This window comes from Callorhinus ursinus, unplaced genomic scaffold, assembly GCF_003265705.2.
Source record: "Callorhinus ursinus isolate GAN/ISIS: 27379988/994484 unplaced genomic scaffold, GSC_fseal_2.0 scaffold34, whole genome shotgun sequence".
Taxonomy (NCBI): domain Eukaryota; kingdom Metazoa; phylum Chordata; class Mammalia; order Carnivora; family Otariidae; genus Callorhinus; species Callorhinus ursinus.
The window spans coordinates 3,093,445-3,107,609 of NW_027397096.1; the positions used below are offsets into that span (position 1 = coordinate 3,093,445).

Below are 14,165 nucleotides of genomic sequence, written 5' to 3' on the forward strand. Positions count from 1 at the left end.
AATTTGGAACTAAATATGTTGTTTGCAAGTAAATACTTGTTCCATGAACCAATTATTTTCAATGCTACCAGCACACTTAAATTGATACCTTGTATCTTAATGAATTAAATTGCAATTAATAAGTATGCAATAAAATCTTAAAATAACTTTAGGAGTGCAAGTCATTACAGGACCTCCTTTTTAGAAGCTATTTTAAAAGAGCTCATGTAAACATGCTGAAATATTTATAGGAATGAAAACTTTAAATCTTAACTGTGTAATTTGGATTAATTGTATACACTGTGGCAGTGAAAAGCCACTTTTAATATGCTTAATATTACCTATGTTATCATCTGTTGTGATATGAGAATTTGGGAGAATTGAATACAGTTTTGATTTCTGCATTAATTCCTTCAGATATTTTATTTTTTTTATTATGCCTTTTCTGATAATGACTTTTAGAAGTCTTCAAGTATTTTGTAACCTGATTTTTAAAAAACACAAATGAAAAGTAAATGTTTTTTCCCAGGGTGCCTGGTGTCTCAGTTGGCTAAGGGTCCAACTCTTGATTTGGGCTCAGGTCATGATCTCAGCGTCATGAAATCACGTGTTAGGCTCTGCGCTCAGCGGGGAGTCTGCTAGAGATTCTCCCCCCAACTAAAATAAATCTTATTTATCTTGTTCTTATATTTTCCCCCTCCAAAATGCAAGGGAGTAAGAAATAAAGAGATTTTTGCATTTGCAGGATTTAAAAAATAGTTTTAAATATTTGGTTTCTGTTTATTTTCTAAAAGAGGAAGAGGGAGGGATAATGGACGATGAGATTTGGTTGTAAGAAGGAAAACCAAAGTAGGCAAAGGATCAGGATAGGAAAAAAGTAAGAAGGAAATAAACCAGGAGAAGGCAGTTACCAGGAATAGTCTGAGCTTTACTTTCATTTATTTGCACTCTAAAACTCTTAATCTCTTTGGGTATTCATTGGATTGAAACATAGTTTCAGCTTTGAAAAATCAAAGTAGCAGTCAACTAGGATAGCCACAGAGTAGTTATACATGATTAAGTTTCAGCCAGTAGTAGTGAGAAGTTTGTCATTTATTTAAGACTTTATTGAGATATAATTGATAAACAAAAAACTGCACATAGTTAATATATACAGTCTGATGAATTTGGACATATGCACACACCAGTGAAACCATCACTGTTACCATCACTAAACCAATCTGTCACCTCCAAAAGTTTCCTTGTGCCTCTTTGCATTTTTTGTTGTTGTTGTCTATTTGTTTTGTGGTAAGAACATTTAACATGAGATCTGCGCTCCTAACAAAAATTTTAAATGCACAATAGAGTATTATTAACAGTAGACACTATGTGGCACAGCAGATCTCTATAACTTTTTCATCTTATAATACTGAAACTTTATACCCATTAAATAAAAATTCTCCATTTATTCCTCTCCCTTAGCCCCTTGGCAACCACCATTCTACTCTCTGCTACTGTGAGTTTGATTATTTTAGACACCTCAAATAAGTGGAATCATGTAGTATTCATCTTTCTGTGACTGGCTTATTTCACTTAGGACTTCCTTTTTTCAGGTTGAATAATATTCCATTGTATGTATATATCACTTTTTCTTTAACCATTGGTCTATTGTTGGACATCTGGGTTGATTCCATTATCTTGGCTATTATAAATAGTGCTGCAATGAACATGGGAGTGCAGACATCTCTTCCAGATCCTGATTTCAGTTCTTTTGGATTTATACCCAGAAGTGGGATTGCTGGTTAATATGATAGTGAGAAGTTTTGATGACATAAGCATCTACATCTCTATGTAGGGACAGCTCAGTTTCCAGCAGCTGTTACTCAAATAACAAACATTTGGATGGAACTTAATGGGTCAGAGTTAGAGCTTTTTTCCTTCTCTTTTGTGGTGGTGTTAGTCATAAGGGAAAAATACTCTTGTGTTACCGGCTAATTGTTTCACTTCTTTGTCTCCTTTTCCTTATCTGTCTTCTAGACAGATTTTGAAAAAGAGATTGGATAGTGAAAGAAAGGTTTTAAATTGTTTTCTGGCATCTGTCAGAGGGACTTGGGTAGGGCATATCTTTTGGCTGTTCTTATAAACACTTGTTAGCAGAGGGCTAATGAGGCTAGTGGTTAGATACTCCAGTCATGTCCTATAAACAGTAATATAAAATATGTACTTTTCAGGGGGCCTGCGTGGTGGTTCAGTCGGTTAAACGTCTGCCTTCGGCTCCGGTCATGATCCCAGGGTCCTAGGATCAAGTCCCACATTGGGCTCCCTGCTCGGGGTGGGGGAGGCTGCTTCTCCCTCTCGCTCTGCCCGCTTGTACTCCCTCTCCTCCCCACCCCCGTCAAATAAAGAAATAAAATCTTAAAAATATATATATATACCTTTGGATATGAGGATAAATGAACACAAACCTACCCCATTCTGAGAAGTATTCAGAGTACACACTATCAAGGGTTAGTAGCACCATCTTTACAGAAAAGGGACACCCCATTGCCCAAATTGGAAAGCATAGAAAATGCTTCAGCTAATCAAACATTCCTCAGTTTTCCAGTTATCTAACCAATGAACTTGTTGGCTTTATTCTCTCCAAAATAGCCATCACTAATCAGGATTGCAACTTCTTACCTATGAGCTAACATGACTCTGATTTCTGCTGGCTTTTCCTTCATGCCCATGGCCCCATTCATTTGGATCTCTGAAATGATGTTGTTTATATTACAGAGCTCTCATTTGGAAGACAGTGAATCAGCAGTGTTACTTTGCTGTGAATGTGAAGAATCAGATATCTTTAGTGGTTCCAATGTACGTAGGTATATGTTTTTATTTTTTATTTATATTTTTTTGAAGATTTTATTTATTTATTTATTTGACAGAGGGAGACACAGCAAGAGAAGGAACACAAGGCAGGGGGAGTGGGAAAGGGAGAAACAGGCTTCCCATGGAGCAGGGAGCCTGATGCGAGCCTCCATCCCAGGACCTGGGATCATGACCTGAGCCAAAGGCAGACGCTTAACGACTGAGCCACCTAGGCTCCCTGGTATATGTTTTTATACAGCCTTTGGTATTTCAAGTGAAAGCTTTTTGGGTAAATTTGGCTCTTAAATGTGACTGAGATAGTGCCTATCATTTCATTTGTTTGGCGTCACTCAGCCAAATACATAGTCTATGAAAGCAAATCAGTGTATATGTAAGTAGTATGGTATATGTGTATGCATAATAATCTCCACTCAGGGCGTATCTACAAAGTAGAGAAATGTTGTATCCTGGAACTTTAGAGTGAGTTCTCCCTCAATAAAGAATGATTGTTTTGTGGGTTTTTACATTTTTTAATTGTCAGTAGTTTCCCTTTCCCCATAGCAACTGCTTGGTATTGGTGCTGCCACTGGACCTTTATTCCCCACATACATAGACCTAACACATCCTGACTGTTGATAATGTTAAGCTAAATAGTGTTATAATTACTGGGTCATTTCAAATGTGGGGCTATCTAACTAAATTTCATGAGACGTTATAAATTTTGTTTATCTTACCTGATCCCCAACATAACTGCTTAATTATTGCAAATTACCCATGCAATCAGGGGTCTTAAACTGAAGTTAGAGGACTTAAATTGAAGTTAGAGGACTTAAATTGACTTTTTTTTTAAGATTTACTTATGTGAGAGAGAGAGAGAGCAAGACAGAGCATGAGGGGGTTAGACAGAGGGAGGGGGAGAAGGCAGGCTCCCCGCTGAGCAGGGAGCCTGATGCAGGGCTCCATCCCAGGACCCTGGGATCATGAGCTGAGCTGAAGGTGGATGCGCTACTGACTGAGCCACCCAGGTGCTCTTAAATTGACTTTTAAAAAATTTAAATATCTCTTCCAACAGGATAACTGCCTTTGCTAGCCATGGCTAAAACTAGGTTCTACAAACCTTGATGATAAAATCTGGATTCTGTCTATTTTGGGATGTTTACTGTACATAGTAGGCACTCTATAAATATTGTTAAAGTTTCACCAATGGAAACTCTGTCTCTCGAAGTGAGCTGTGCCTCTTAAGTATATCACCATAGTACTGCCAACGCGTAAACTGGCTTCTTTACTTCACCTTTATTGCACAAAGAAAGTGATCACTTTTTCAGGACCTCATTCAACTGTTACATTGACTTACCTGGTCGCACTTCATTCAGCATTGATGATGAGTGTGAGATGGCAGGAAGTTAGTTATTGTGACTCACTCACTAATAGCTGGAGCTGAGCTCATTCCCTAGTGCTTGAAAACATGAACTGAAGAATTCATGTGAACACTCATTTATTATCAACATTTTGCAGATGACAGACTGAGGGTGGAAAGGTTATATTCTTTGCACGGTGTTGTGTGATAAGCAGGGGCAGCGCTGACGTCAGATTTCAGCTGCCACCCATCAGTGATCTCATTATCAGCAGGCAGCATCATCATTGATGGGATATATACCAAGGCTCTTTATATAATTTCCTCAAGATTTATTTTGTTCAGTCTGCACTGGCATCCTCTGGATTAAACTGGCTTACGTTTTGGCTGATTTTGTCTTAAAGAGACCAGTGCTTGGCAATCTATATGAAGAATATTTTTATGAAGTTGTACACATGGGGGAAGAGATGACTCTAGTTTTAATGGTTCTCTGAGATATAATTAGTTGGGTATATGTATTTGCAGATAATTCTGGATTGCTTTATTTTATTGCCAGGGCTTTCATTCATTTAAGTCAGGTTTGTTGTCTTTTCCTCTTCATAAGGCAAAAGTGGTTACATGTACTGGCTAGATTTTAAAAAGTATTGGATTCTCCTGTTTTGTTTGTTTAGGGAGTACTTCCCGTACATTTTTTCCCCCTTTCCTCAGCATCCCATCCCTCATGTTAAAGGAGATTCAAGAGCTCCTTCCCAAGTGTGAAGGCTTAAACTTGAAAACAAAATTGTTTGGAGAGTAAACTGATTGAAATCCCCAGTTTGAATTTTCTTCAAAGGAAATGGTATGGGATCTTGACAACTATTTGAAATAGAAGTTAACTGTTGTAAAGAAGAGTGGGAGATAAAGTCAATCACTGAAGAGCTTTCTCTTCAATCTCAGGATAACAGAATTATGAACTTTGGTTGGCTGTATTCATTAATTCACTTACGCATACATGCATTCTCCAAGCATTGATTGACTATCATGTACTAATTACTGGGCCCAGGGCTATGGAGGTTAGGCATAAAGTATAGAATCCACCCTAACAGCAAACTTTCAGCTATAGGGTGAATGAGATCTGAAGCTCTAACATAAAACATGGTGACTATAGTCGATAACATTGCTTTTTATAATTGATATTGCTAAAAAAGCAGAACTGAAATGTTCTCACACACAAAGAAGATAAATATGTTAAGTGATGAATATATTAACTAACCAGATGGGGGGAATCTTTTCACAATTTATATGTATCTCAAATCACCATGATGTACACTCTAAAACCTTACAATTTCATTGTCAATTATACCTCAATAAAGCTGAATTTTTTTTAAATCTACCCTTAGAATTGTATACTCTACTTCAACAAGTTAGTTTTATGAATATTCATGGAAAACCATGAAAAGGAGAGGAGAAAATCATTCATATGCAGTACATGGGGAGAAGAAAAGAAATATGTGGATGAGTGGAAAGAAATTTGGCTAGAGGCAAAGAAGGGGTAGCTCTCTCTGGAAGAGGGCTGACTGCCTTAGATCTCCTGGGGCTTTCTTGGAAGAGTGGGGAGGAGTGTAGAAAGGCTTCTGTCTCTCTCTGGTCCTATTCAGCTTTTACTGAATAGAAGCAGCTTCTTGTTCCCTTTGCTGTGCACAGGGTTGTTGGATGCCTCCATAATGGGAAAAGGGACTGTCTGCCCCGGAGCAGGATTGATAATGTGACTGGCAAAGGTCACAGAGGAAGAAGACACTGGCCCCAGCTGCAGGAGTTTCACTTCAGCTTCAGATAAGAAGGAAGGTAGGCAGTGACTAAAGCAGGTTGGGGCACTGGCGGCTGCAGTAGCCACTGAGACTCCTGAGAGTCCTCTCCACTCCCCATCCTAATACCTGCTGCTGTCTTGCCTTAAAGAAGAAAAAGCTCTGTGTGAGCTGGAATTCCAATTATCATATTGGTGGGGGTTCAACTAGAAGCAGGTAGATTCATTACTGTTGCAGGGTTATATCTTCCCCAGCCTGGAGGTCAGGAAAATGCTTGTTACATCAGTTTATTTCCTCAAAACACAGCAGTTTCTTTCTCTCGTTTCCCTGCTTGTCTGACCCCACTCCCACCCCACCAAACAGGAGGGACACACGTAGGTGGTCATACTATTTTTGTGGTCTATTTCATTCTTTTGCTTGGATATTAAATCCTTGTAGGGAATGCATTTTCCTTCCATGCAATCAAAACAGCATTTTGTTTGATTAGCCCAGTGAAAGGAAGGAGTGTTAGCCTTTTGTTATTAAAGAAAGAAAAAAAGAAAAGGCCACCCTCAAATCAAATATGGAGAAGGCAGACAAAAAGAAAGGAAAATCTAAAAGAAGAATTATTTGGTTTAGCATACTTTACATTTTTATTTTTTAATTAACTTCAGTTGGCCAACATATAGTACATCATTAGTTGTTGATGTAATGTTCAGTGATTCATTAATTGCATATAACACCCAGTGCTCTTTATATTTTTAAACTGTAGATTTGTATTCTTTTCTAGGGCAGGATAGGTGTCTCAGAACATAGCAGTATCCTTCTAGATGGCAACTTCTGTGGAAGTTTTCATATGTAGTCACTTTGTGGAGTGGGAGAATGGCTTTGGAGAGGGAATGTTTAACCTCACTAAGTTTAAGATAAAGGATTTAATAATTGTAAAAAGTTATTAATGTTAAGATAAGCAAGCCCTAATTCAAGGCCTGCTATTGAGTAGCCAGCCTATGGATTGAAAACAAAAGGGACTTTAATCTTTAGAATTCTTCTGAAGCATCTTGTTTTTTTTTGTATATTTTAAGTCTTGGAATGTGGTATATGGGATGATCAAAACAATGAATGATTTATTAGCTCAGAAAGTAAAACTATATTTAAAAGGGGAAAACTGCTATGGTCACTATATCTACTTCTGTAAGACTCTAGAGATTGTGAGCAGAATACACAACTGTATGTTGTGGATAAACCTACAGATAAAATGATAACCAGAGTAGTTGGATGGAAGGTGGTGATGGTGTGTAGGCCGACAGAATGTGCATCTGGTCATTTCTGATGATTTGTATTTACCTTCATTCAGCTCTTAGTACTGTATTTTTTCCTTTTTTCAGGCTCATTTGCAGAGATAGCATTTCACTGGACAACATACACAAATATAAAAAGGAAAAAAGTGAAAATTTGTTGCTAAGGAGATGTGGGTTTTATTATGAGTTCCAAATGACCAGTTAGCCAACAGCAAACAGCTGTCCCACCAGAGTTGAGGATTATTTGAATTGTTTCTGCATCACCTCTGCTGCATAGTAGAGCAATTACTGATAGGGCACCTGGTCAGAGAATGGCATAGAAGTATTGCCGGTAGCAAAAAACATAGTTTCACCATGAATGGTATTCCTATTTTTCCCTTTGAGGGAGTCTGATCTAAACGAATAAATTTTGTTTGTTTTTGTTTTTGTTTTTGCAAATGAAACTGCAAGTAAAATTTAAAACAGATTAGATGTAGATATATAGATTAAAGATATTTCGGAGCTGACCAAAAGAAGGTAAATACTGCATTGAAGTATAAAATATTTCTATTTTACATGAACTAGATTTAAAATGAATGAAAAAGTACAAACACAAAATGTAGAAATTACAAAGGACAACATATCAACTTATCATGAAACAGGTTGCAAGTATAGAATATAAAACTATAATGAAATATTTTCCAAAGGTGACCCATCCACAAAACAATTACATTAAAATAATGTACACATTTAAACAGATATCCCACTACCACCACACATGAATAGCTTAAATAATCATTAAAAAAAAAAACCCAACTCACTGCTTTCTCTGAAAAGGAGGATCACACCATAAGCAGAAGGAATTCGAACAAGAATTCACAAAAGATTATCACTGCTATGAGTAAATAAGCAACTTGGAATGACCATGTGGTCACTATCATGGTTGCCATTACTGAAGAAATAACACAGAGGATCTACCTCCTCTGATGTCAAACTTATTTTTCTTTGTTCCAGAATAAGATATAATCAGAAAGCATTGTTCAACTATTTTATCTTAGAGTAACAAATGAGAAATAATTTTCAACTTTTCTTTTTAAAAATCTTACCCTCTTGAGTGACTTATTTGAGGGAAAATGCAATTTTTAGTAATCTTGGGTATACAAGGCTATTTTAAGAATTACCCCTTGTGGGGTGCCTGGGTGGCTCAGTCGTTACGCGTCTGCCTTCGGCTCGGGTCATGGGATCGAGCCCCGCATCGGGCTCCCTGCCCAGCGGGAAGCCTGCTTCTCCCTCTCCCGCTCGCCCTGTTTGTGCTCTCTCTCTCTGTGTGTCTCTCTCTGTCAAATAAATAAATAAAATCTTAAAAAAAAAAATTAAAAAAAAAAAGAATTACCCCTTGTGAGGGGTTGGGGGGGTGGGAGGACGGGTTAGCCTGGTGATGGGTATTAAAGAGGGCACGTTCTGCGTGGAGCACTGGGTGTTATACACAAACATTGAATTATGGAACACTACACCAAAAACTAATGATGTAATGTATGGTGATTAACATAACAATAAAAATTTTAAAAAAAGAATTACCCCTCATTCTGCATGGAGCACTGGGTGTTATATGCAAATAATGAATCATGGAACACTAGGTCAAAAACTAATGATGTAATGTATGGTGATTAACATAACATAATATTAAAAATAAATAAAAAATTGTAAGGACAAAAAAAAAAAGAATTACCGTGATCATTTAACTCAGTAATTCTCATTGCATCTGCACATTAGAATCACCTGTGACCTTTTAAAATAATTTAATAAGAGTCTCACCCCAGTCCAGTTAAATCAGGATCTCTGTGAGTGGGACCCAGGTATAGGTATTTTTTAAGTGATCCCAGGATTATTCTCAGGTGAATGAGGGATTACGAATGACTGTTTTAACTCTATGCTAATTTTTGCATCTCCTGAATCAGAGCTCCAGTCTCCAACGTCTGTAACATCTGTTTCCTTGAAGAATGGACAAAATAAGACATTGACTAGAGGGCGCCTGGGTGGCTCAGTCGGTTAAGCGGCTGCCTTTGGGTCAGGGCATGATCCCAGGGTCCTGGGATCGAGCCCCACGTCCAGCTCCCTGCTCAGCAAAGAGCCTGCTTCTCCTTCTCCCTCTGCCTGCCGCTCTGCCTACTTGTGTTCTCTCTCTATCTCTCTGTCAAATAAATAAAATCTTAAAAAAAAAAAAAAGACATTGACTAGAATCCTAAGAGTTGACTTTGCATTTGATAACTCAGTTACAATGCATTTAACTTTTATTCAGTGAAATTCCTTGGCTAGGCTTCTGTTAAAAGAGGAACAAGATACTGAAATTCGGTGATCCAAATCCTCAATGAACCTGTGTCAATTAAGGGCCAGGTTTTCCATGAGGTTATGAAGACTTATCCTTCCTGTGTCAATACCGCTAGGAGCTAGCATAAAGACAAAGTATTAAAGACCACTTTTAGACTTTGTATATAATACAAATAAAATATACATACAGAGAAGTGCACTTATCTTGCACTTTTATGTATATCTTGATGAATTTTCACACACATCAAGAAAGTGTGTAACCGTACCTAGATCAAGAAATGGAATATTACCACTCCCCTCCACCAATTCCCCCTTCTGCTAACACCCCCCCTTTCTCCCTTTTAGTCACTCTTCACCTTCCCAACCATCATCACCCTCAACCCCCAAGATAACCACTATCGTGAATTCTTGACCATATGACTTTGATGTGAGCATGAGGCTATGCTCTTTAGATGACCCTCTTTGGCCACCAGAATCAGGGCTCAGCATGATGTAATGAGCTCAGGCACAGGGTTCAGACAACCTAGGTCACAGTCCCAGCTCCACCACTTCCTGGCTTTGTGACTTCGCTTCTCTAAGCCTCACTTCCCCATCTATAAAATGGGGATAATAATAATACTGTCTCAGAGAGTTGTTAGAATTAAATAAGATGACTTATGTAAGGTACTTAGAGGGCCCGGCACATTTTCTGTGCTATGTAGAGAGCAGGGGCAAATGCAGGATTCCCTGGTCTCACCATCTCTTCCATAGAGTCAGGACAGTGCCGCTGTTATCTTTGGGCTCAATTTAAGTTTATGGTCCAGCTCTGTAGGGGAGGAGGAGGAAAAAGTGGACATCTTGACCATCTTTCCTTTTCTTCACCATCCTTTATTTGCCTTGTGGCGTGAGTAACTTGTGGCCACTTCTAAAATATATTCTTTAGGGGTGCCTGGATGGTGTACTTGGTGAAGCCTCTGACTCTTGGTTTCAGCTCAGGTCATGATCGCAGGGTCGTGAGATCGAGCCCTGCATTGGGCTCCATGCTCAGCACAGAATCTACTTAACTCTCTCTGCCCCTCCCTGCTGCACCCGTGCTCTCACTCTCTCTCTCTCTCTCTCTCTCTCTCTCTCATAAATAAATCTTTAAAAAATAAATATATTATTTAAATTCATAAACTGATCACTGAAGGGCCAGAAATGTTCTCTCATACATCCTTTTATTCTCCATAGTGCCTAACATAGAAGTTGCACATATTTAATGCCTTGGGTAATGGAATCTAAAAATGATGCTTCAGGCACACCATGCTTACCCTGTGCTGGATTTATATTCGTTCGACTTCTGGTCCTTCTTTTGACCAGAGACATATTTTGGAGATATCTGGCACATGGATACATAACGTAGCAGTGAAACAACTGCAGGCAGACACCAAGAGGTTGGCCTAATTTATAAAATCAGCCAAATAAAAGCTCCGACTAGCTGAGTTATTCTGCTTTCATAATCTGAGGCGGGGCCTGTTCAGGTGTACTTGTCCCTTATTTTGGTTTAGGAAAGCAAGAAAATCAGAAGATGGCATGACTTGTAGGTGTTTTCATTAATAAAATTATACAGCCTTTTTTTAGATTGCCGTTGGGAAATAATTTACCCTTTGAAAGGTGAGCAAGGCAATCTATTTAGCACTTATTATTTGCCAGACATTCTAGGTGATTTTCATACAAGTTAGTGTTGAATCCAAGTCTTTGAGGTTAAGTACTTTTAGTATTTCCCATTTAAAGCTGAAGAAACAGAGGCATGCCTGAAGTATGTGACCACACTGGTAGTGACAGACGAGTCTGCCTGACACTCTGAGCTTTTATCCTTATGCTGGATTGCCTTTGCCCCTGAATGGAATATTGTTATTCTGGTGCTAGGAGGTCAGGGGCAAATAGAATAGTGGTTCTCAGCTCTGTTTTTTGCACCCGAATAATCTGTGGAGCTTTTTAAACATAGAGAGACTCAAATCTCACCTTAGTAACCTTCTCATTCAGTGGGTCTTGGACATCTTTATTCTTTACAAAGGTACTTCATGCAGCCAAAGTTGAGAATCATGGTTCTTAGAAATTCTCTAGAGAGGAATTATAAGATTATAGATCTGGGGGCATCTGAAGACTGAATTTGGGATATTGTAAAGATACACGGTTGACAGAAGTTTAGGGAAAGAGGAGGTGGCTTAATAACAGTCAAGTTCATGTTTCAAGAGGTAAGGTAGTACACATCACTGGAAATTGGATATATCACTGGAGTATTTTTTTTAAGATTTTACTTATTTATTTGACACAGAGAGAGATAGAGAGCACAAGCAGTGGGAGAGCGGCAGACAGGCAGAGGGAGAGGGAGAAGCAGGCTCCCCACCAAGCAAGGAACCCGATGTGGGGCTCGAACCCAGGACCCTGGGACCATGACCCAAGCTGAAGGCAGCCACTTAACCGACTGAGCCACCCAGGCGCCCCTCACTGGAGTATTTTATAGCTAGATTAATTCTTCATTCTATCAATTTCTAGAGTGCTGCCACTGTTGTACTCAAGCACAGTCCTTCTCAACCCGAATTTCCTTTCCCAAATACCTTTTTACTCAGTGGTTGGGGTGAAGTCCTAGTGAATTTGCAATTTCAGACTCTTAGGCAAGAACTGCTAACCCTGGAGAGAGCAGTGGATGGCCCTGATTAAGACAAATGTCATGGGAGAGTTATAAATTTAACAAATTGTTAATCTTAATGGATCCTATCTTCTGAGTTCCTCCTAATGCCTTTTGTTTATTTTTTGTAACTTTACAGTGTACTTTGGCAGCAGAGAAGGGTTAGTAACTTTTCCTTTCACTTTACAGTTAGGAAAATTGAGCTACAAAGGCCATGACTTGCTGAGAACTATAACTAAAATAATGGCTAACATTTGTTGAACTCTAACCATATTCCTGGTTCTGTAGTAAATGTTTTTACATGTATTATCTCATATTACATCTCTGATGTGAATAATGTTTTAGGGGTAATGAAACTAAGCTCATTTATTCTACAGTTATTTGAGTCTACTCTGTGGCAGGTACCATGCTAGGCAGTGAGTATCCAGTGGTGAACAAATCAAACCCCATCCTTAATGGAACTTACAGGGGAACACACATAAAAAAAAAAAAAAGTATTCCATTATAAAATGTGATAGTGCAATGAAAAATACAAATGGGGAAATAATAATAATAACAATATTTATTTATATTCGAAATAAAAACAATAGCCATTTAGATAAAGGATGGTCAAGAAGGGCCTCTCTAACATGTTGATATTTTAGTTCAGAATAGTTCAGGGATTTGCTTAGTGTCACACATCTAGTAAGTGGTGAAGTTCAAGTCTGATTTCCAAGGCTCTGTTCACCAAGCTATACTGCCTGTCAGGCATGTGCTTGGAGTCTGTCCCAGGCTTGTGACTCTCCTGTCTGGTCTGACAAGCATTCCTATCATGACACTGTACCAGATTTCCAGGAGCATCATAAAATTTATGATTATGAACTTATAATTCTTTTCTCCTAAAATGCTTCTTTAAGGAGAGCTCTAGGAGGCAGCAAGGAGAAGGGGTAGCAAAAAGTATTGCAAGCAGTATATGAATTTCAGCAAATGAGAGAGAGACATAGCCCCAGAGAATCTGGAAATCTCTGCTATAACTGTACTAGGTACATTTACATGAGGAAGTGCTCTCTTGGCGTGCATGGGCTGGAACTGGATTTTCCACTTGGGATCAACATCTTATTTCCTGGCCTTACATGAACTTAAAGAACTTGAAGGGCTGATCCGGGAGCCAGGCAGAAGACATCTAAAGAAGAAGCCGACTGAGAAATGTTACATGGTGGCTAGAACCTCAAGATACTTGGAAAGAATGTTGGAAGGAAGGGACACTGCTCTTGGGAAGGGAAAGAACGAAGTGAATGGTGAAGTACAGCCTTGAATTTAAATGCTGCTGTCTTCTTTTGACTCTAGTGCAATGCTTAATTTGCCAAGTTACTTTCTCAGGATTTTCCAAGAGAGTCCTCTGAATTCCCTCTTTGCTCCAGAAGAATTTGTTCACTTACTCTTTTTCCTCCCAGGAAATAACAGCAATTCTTAGGCTGGTCAGATTCTGTAGAAGTGTGAGGCAAATTTTTAAACCGTGGATTATAAGCCTAACTGTAGATTTGAATAGTCCTAGCACAAATTTATGTTTGGAAAAGATCTGTGCATGATATTCATGTGTACATCTTAACTTGATAATTATATTGGTGAAGATTATAAATCCTGGCAATCTGACATTTCAGTCAAAAGTTATAATAATGTCCAAACTCTTTGACATAGATATCTAATTCTTGAAAACTTCTTCTAAAAAAATTATTTAAAAGTATAGTACTAAAATTTTAGTGAATATGTTTAATAATAGGAGAAAGGGAATGGTTAGGTAAACTATGGTAATATTAACTCTGAAGCGATTAGACACAAAACCCAGAGACCATAAAAGGAAACATTGATAAAATGGGGTGCCTGGGTGGCTCAGTCGTTAGGCGTCTGCCTTCAGCTCGGGTCATGATCCCAGGGTCCTGGGATTGAGCCCCACATCGGGCTCCCTGCTTGGCAGGAAGCCTGCTTCTCCCTCTCCCATTCCCCCT

The 14,165-nt window shown here is 38.6% G+C and overlaps 1 protein-coding gene across 3 annotated transcripts in view; it reads left to right on the forward strand.

Moving 5' to 3' along the window:
• SSH2 (slingshot protein phosphatase 2) overlaps positions 1–14,165 on the forward strand; it is a 242,734-nt gene that overhangs the window by 50,753 nt on the left and 177,816 nt on the right. Inside the window, exon 2 of one of the 3 annotated variants that reach the window (XM_025851382.2) lies at positions 2,734–2,814. The exons of 1 other annotated variant lie outside the window; for it this stretch is intronic. In XM_025851382.2, coding sequence (XP_025707167.1) covers positions 2,734–2,814 — 81 coding nt within the window. Of the gene's footprint in view, positions 1–2,732; positions 2,815–14,165 lie in introns of those variants that run through there. One more of the 3 variants, XM_073879337.1, reaches the window with a different exon arrangement.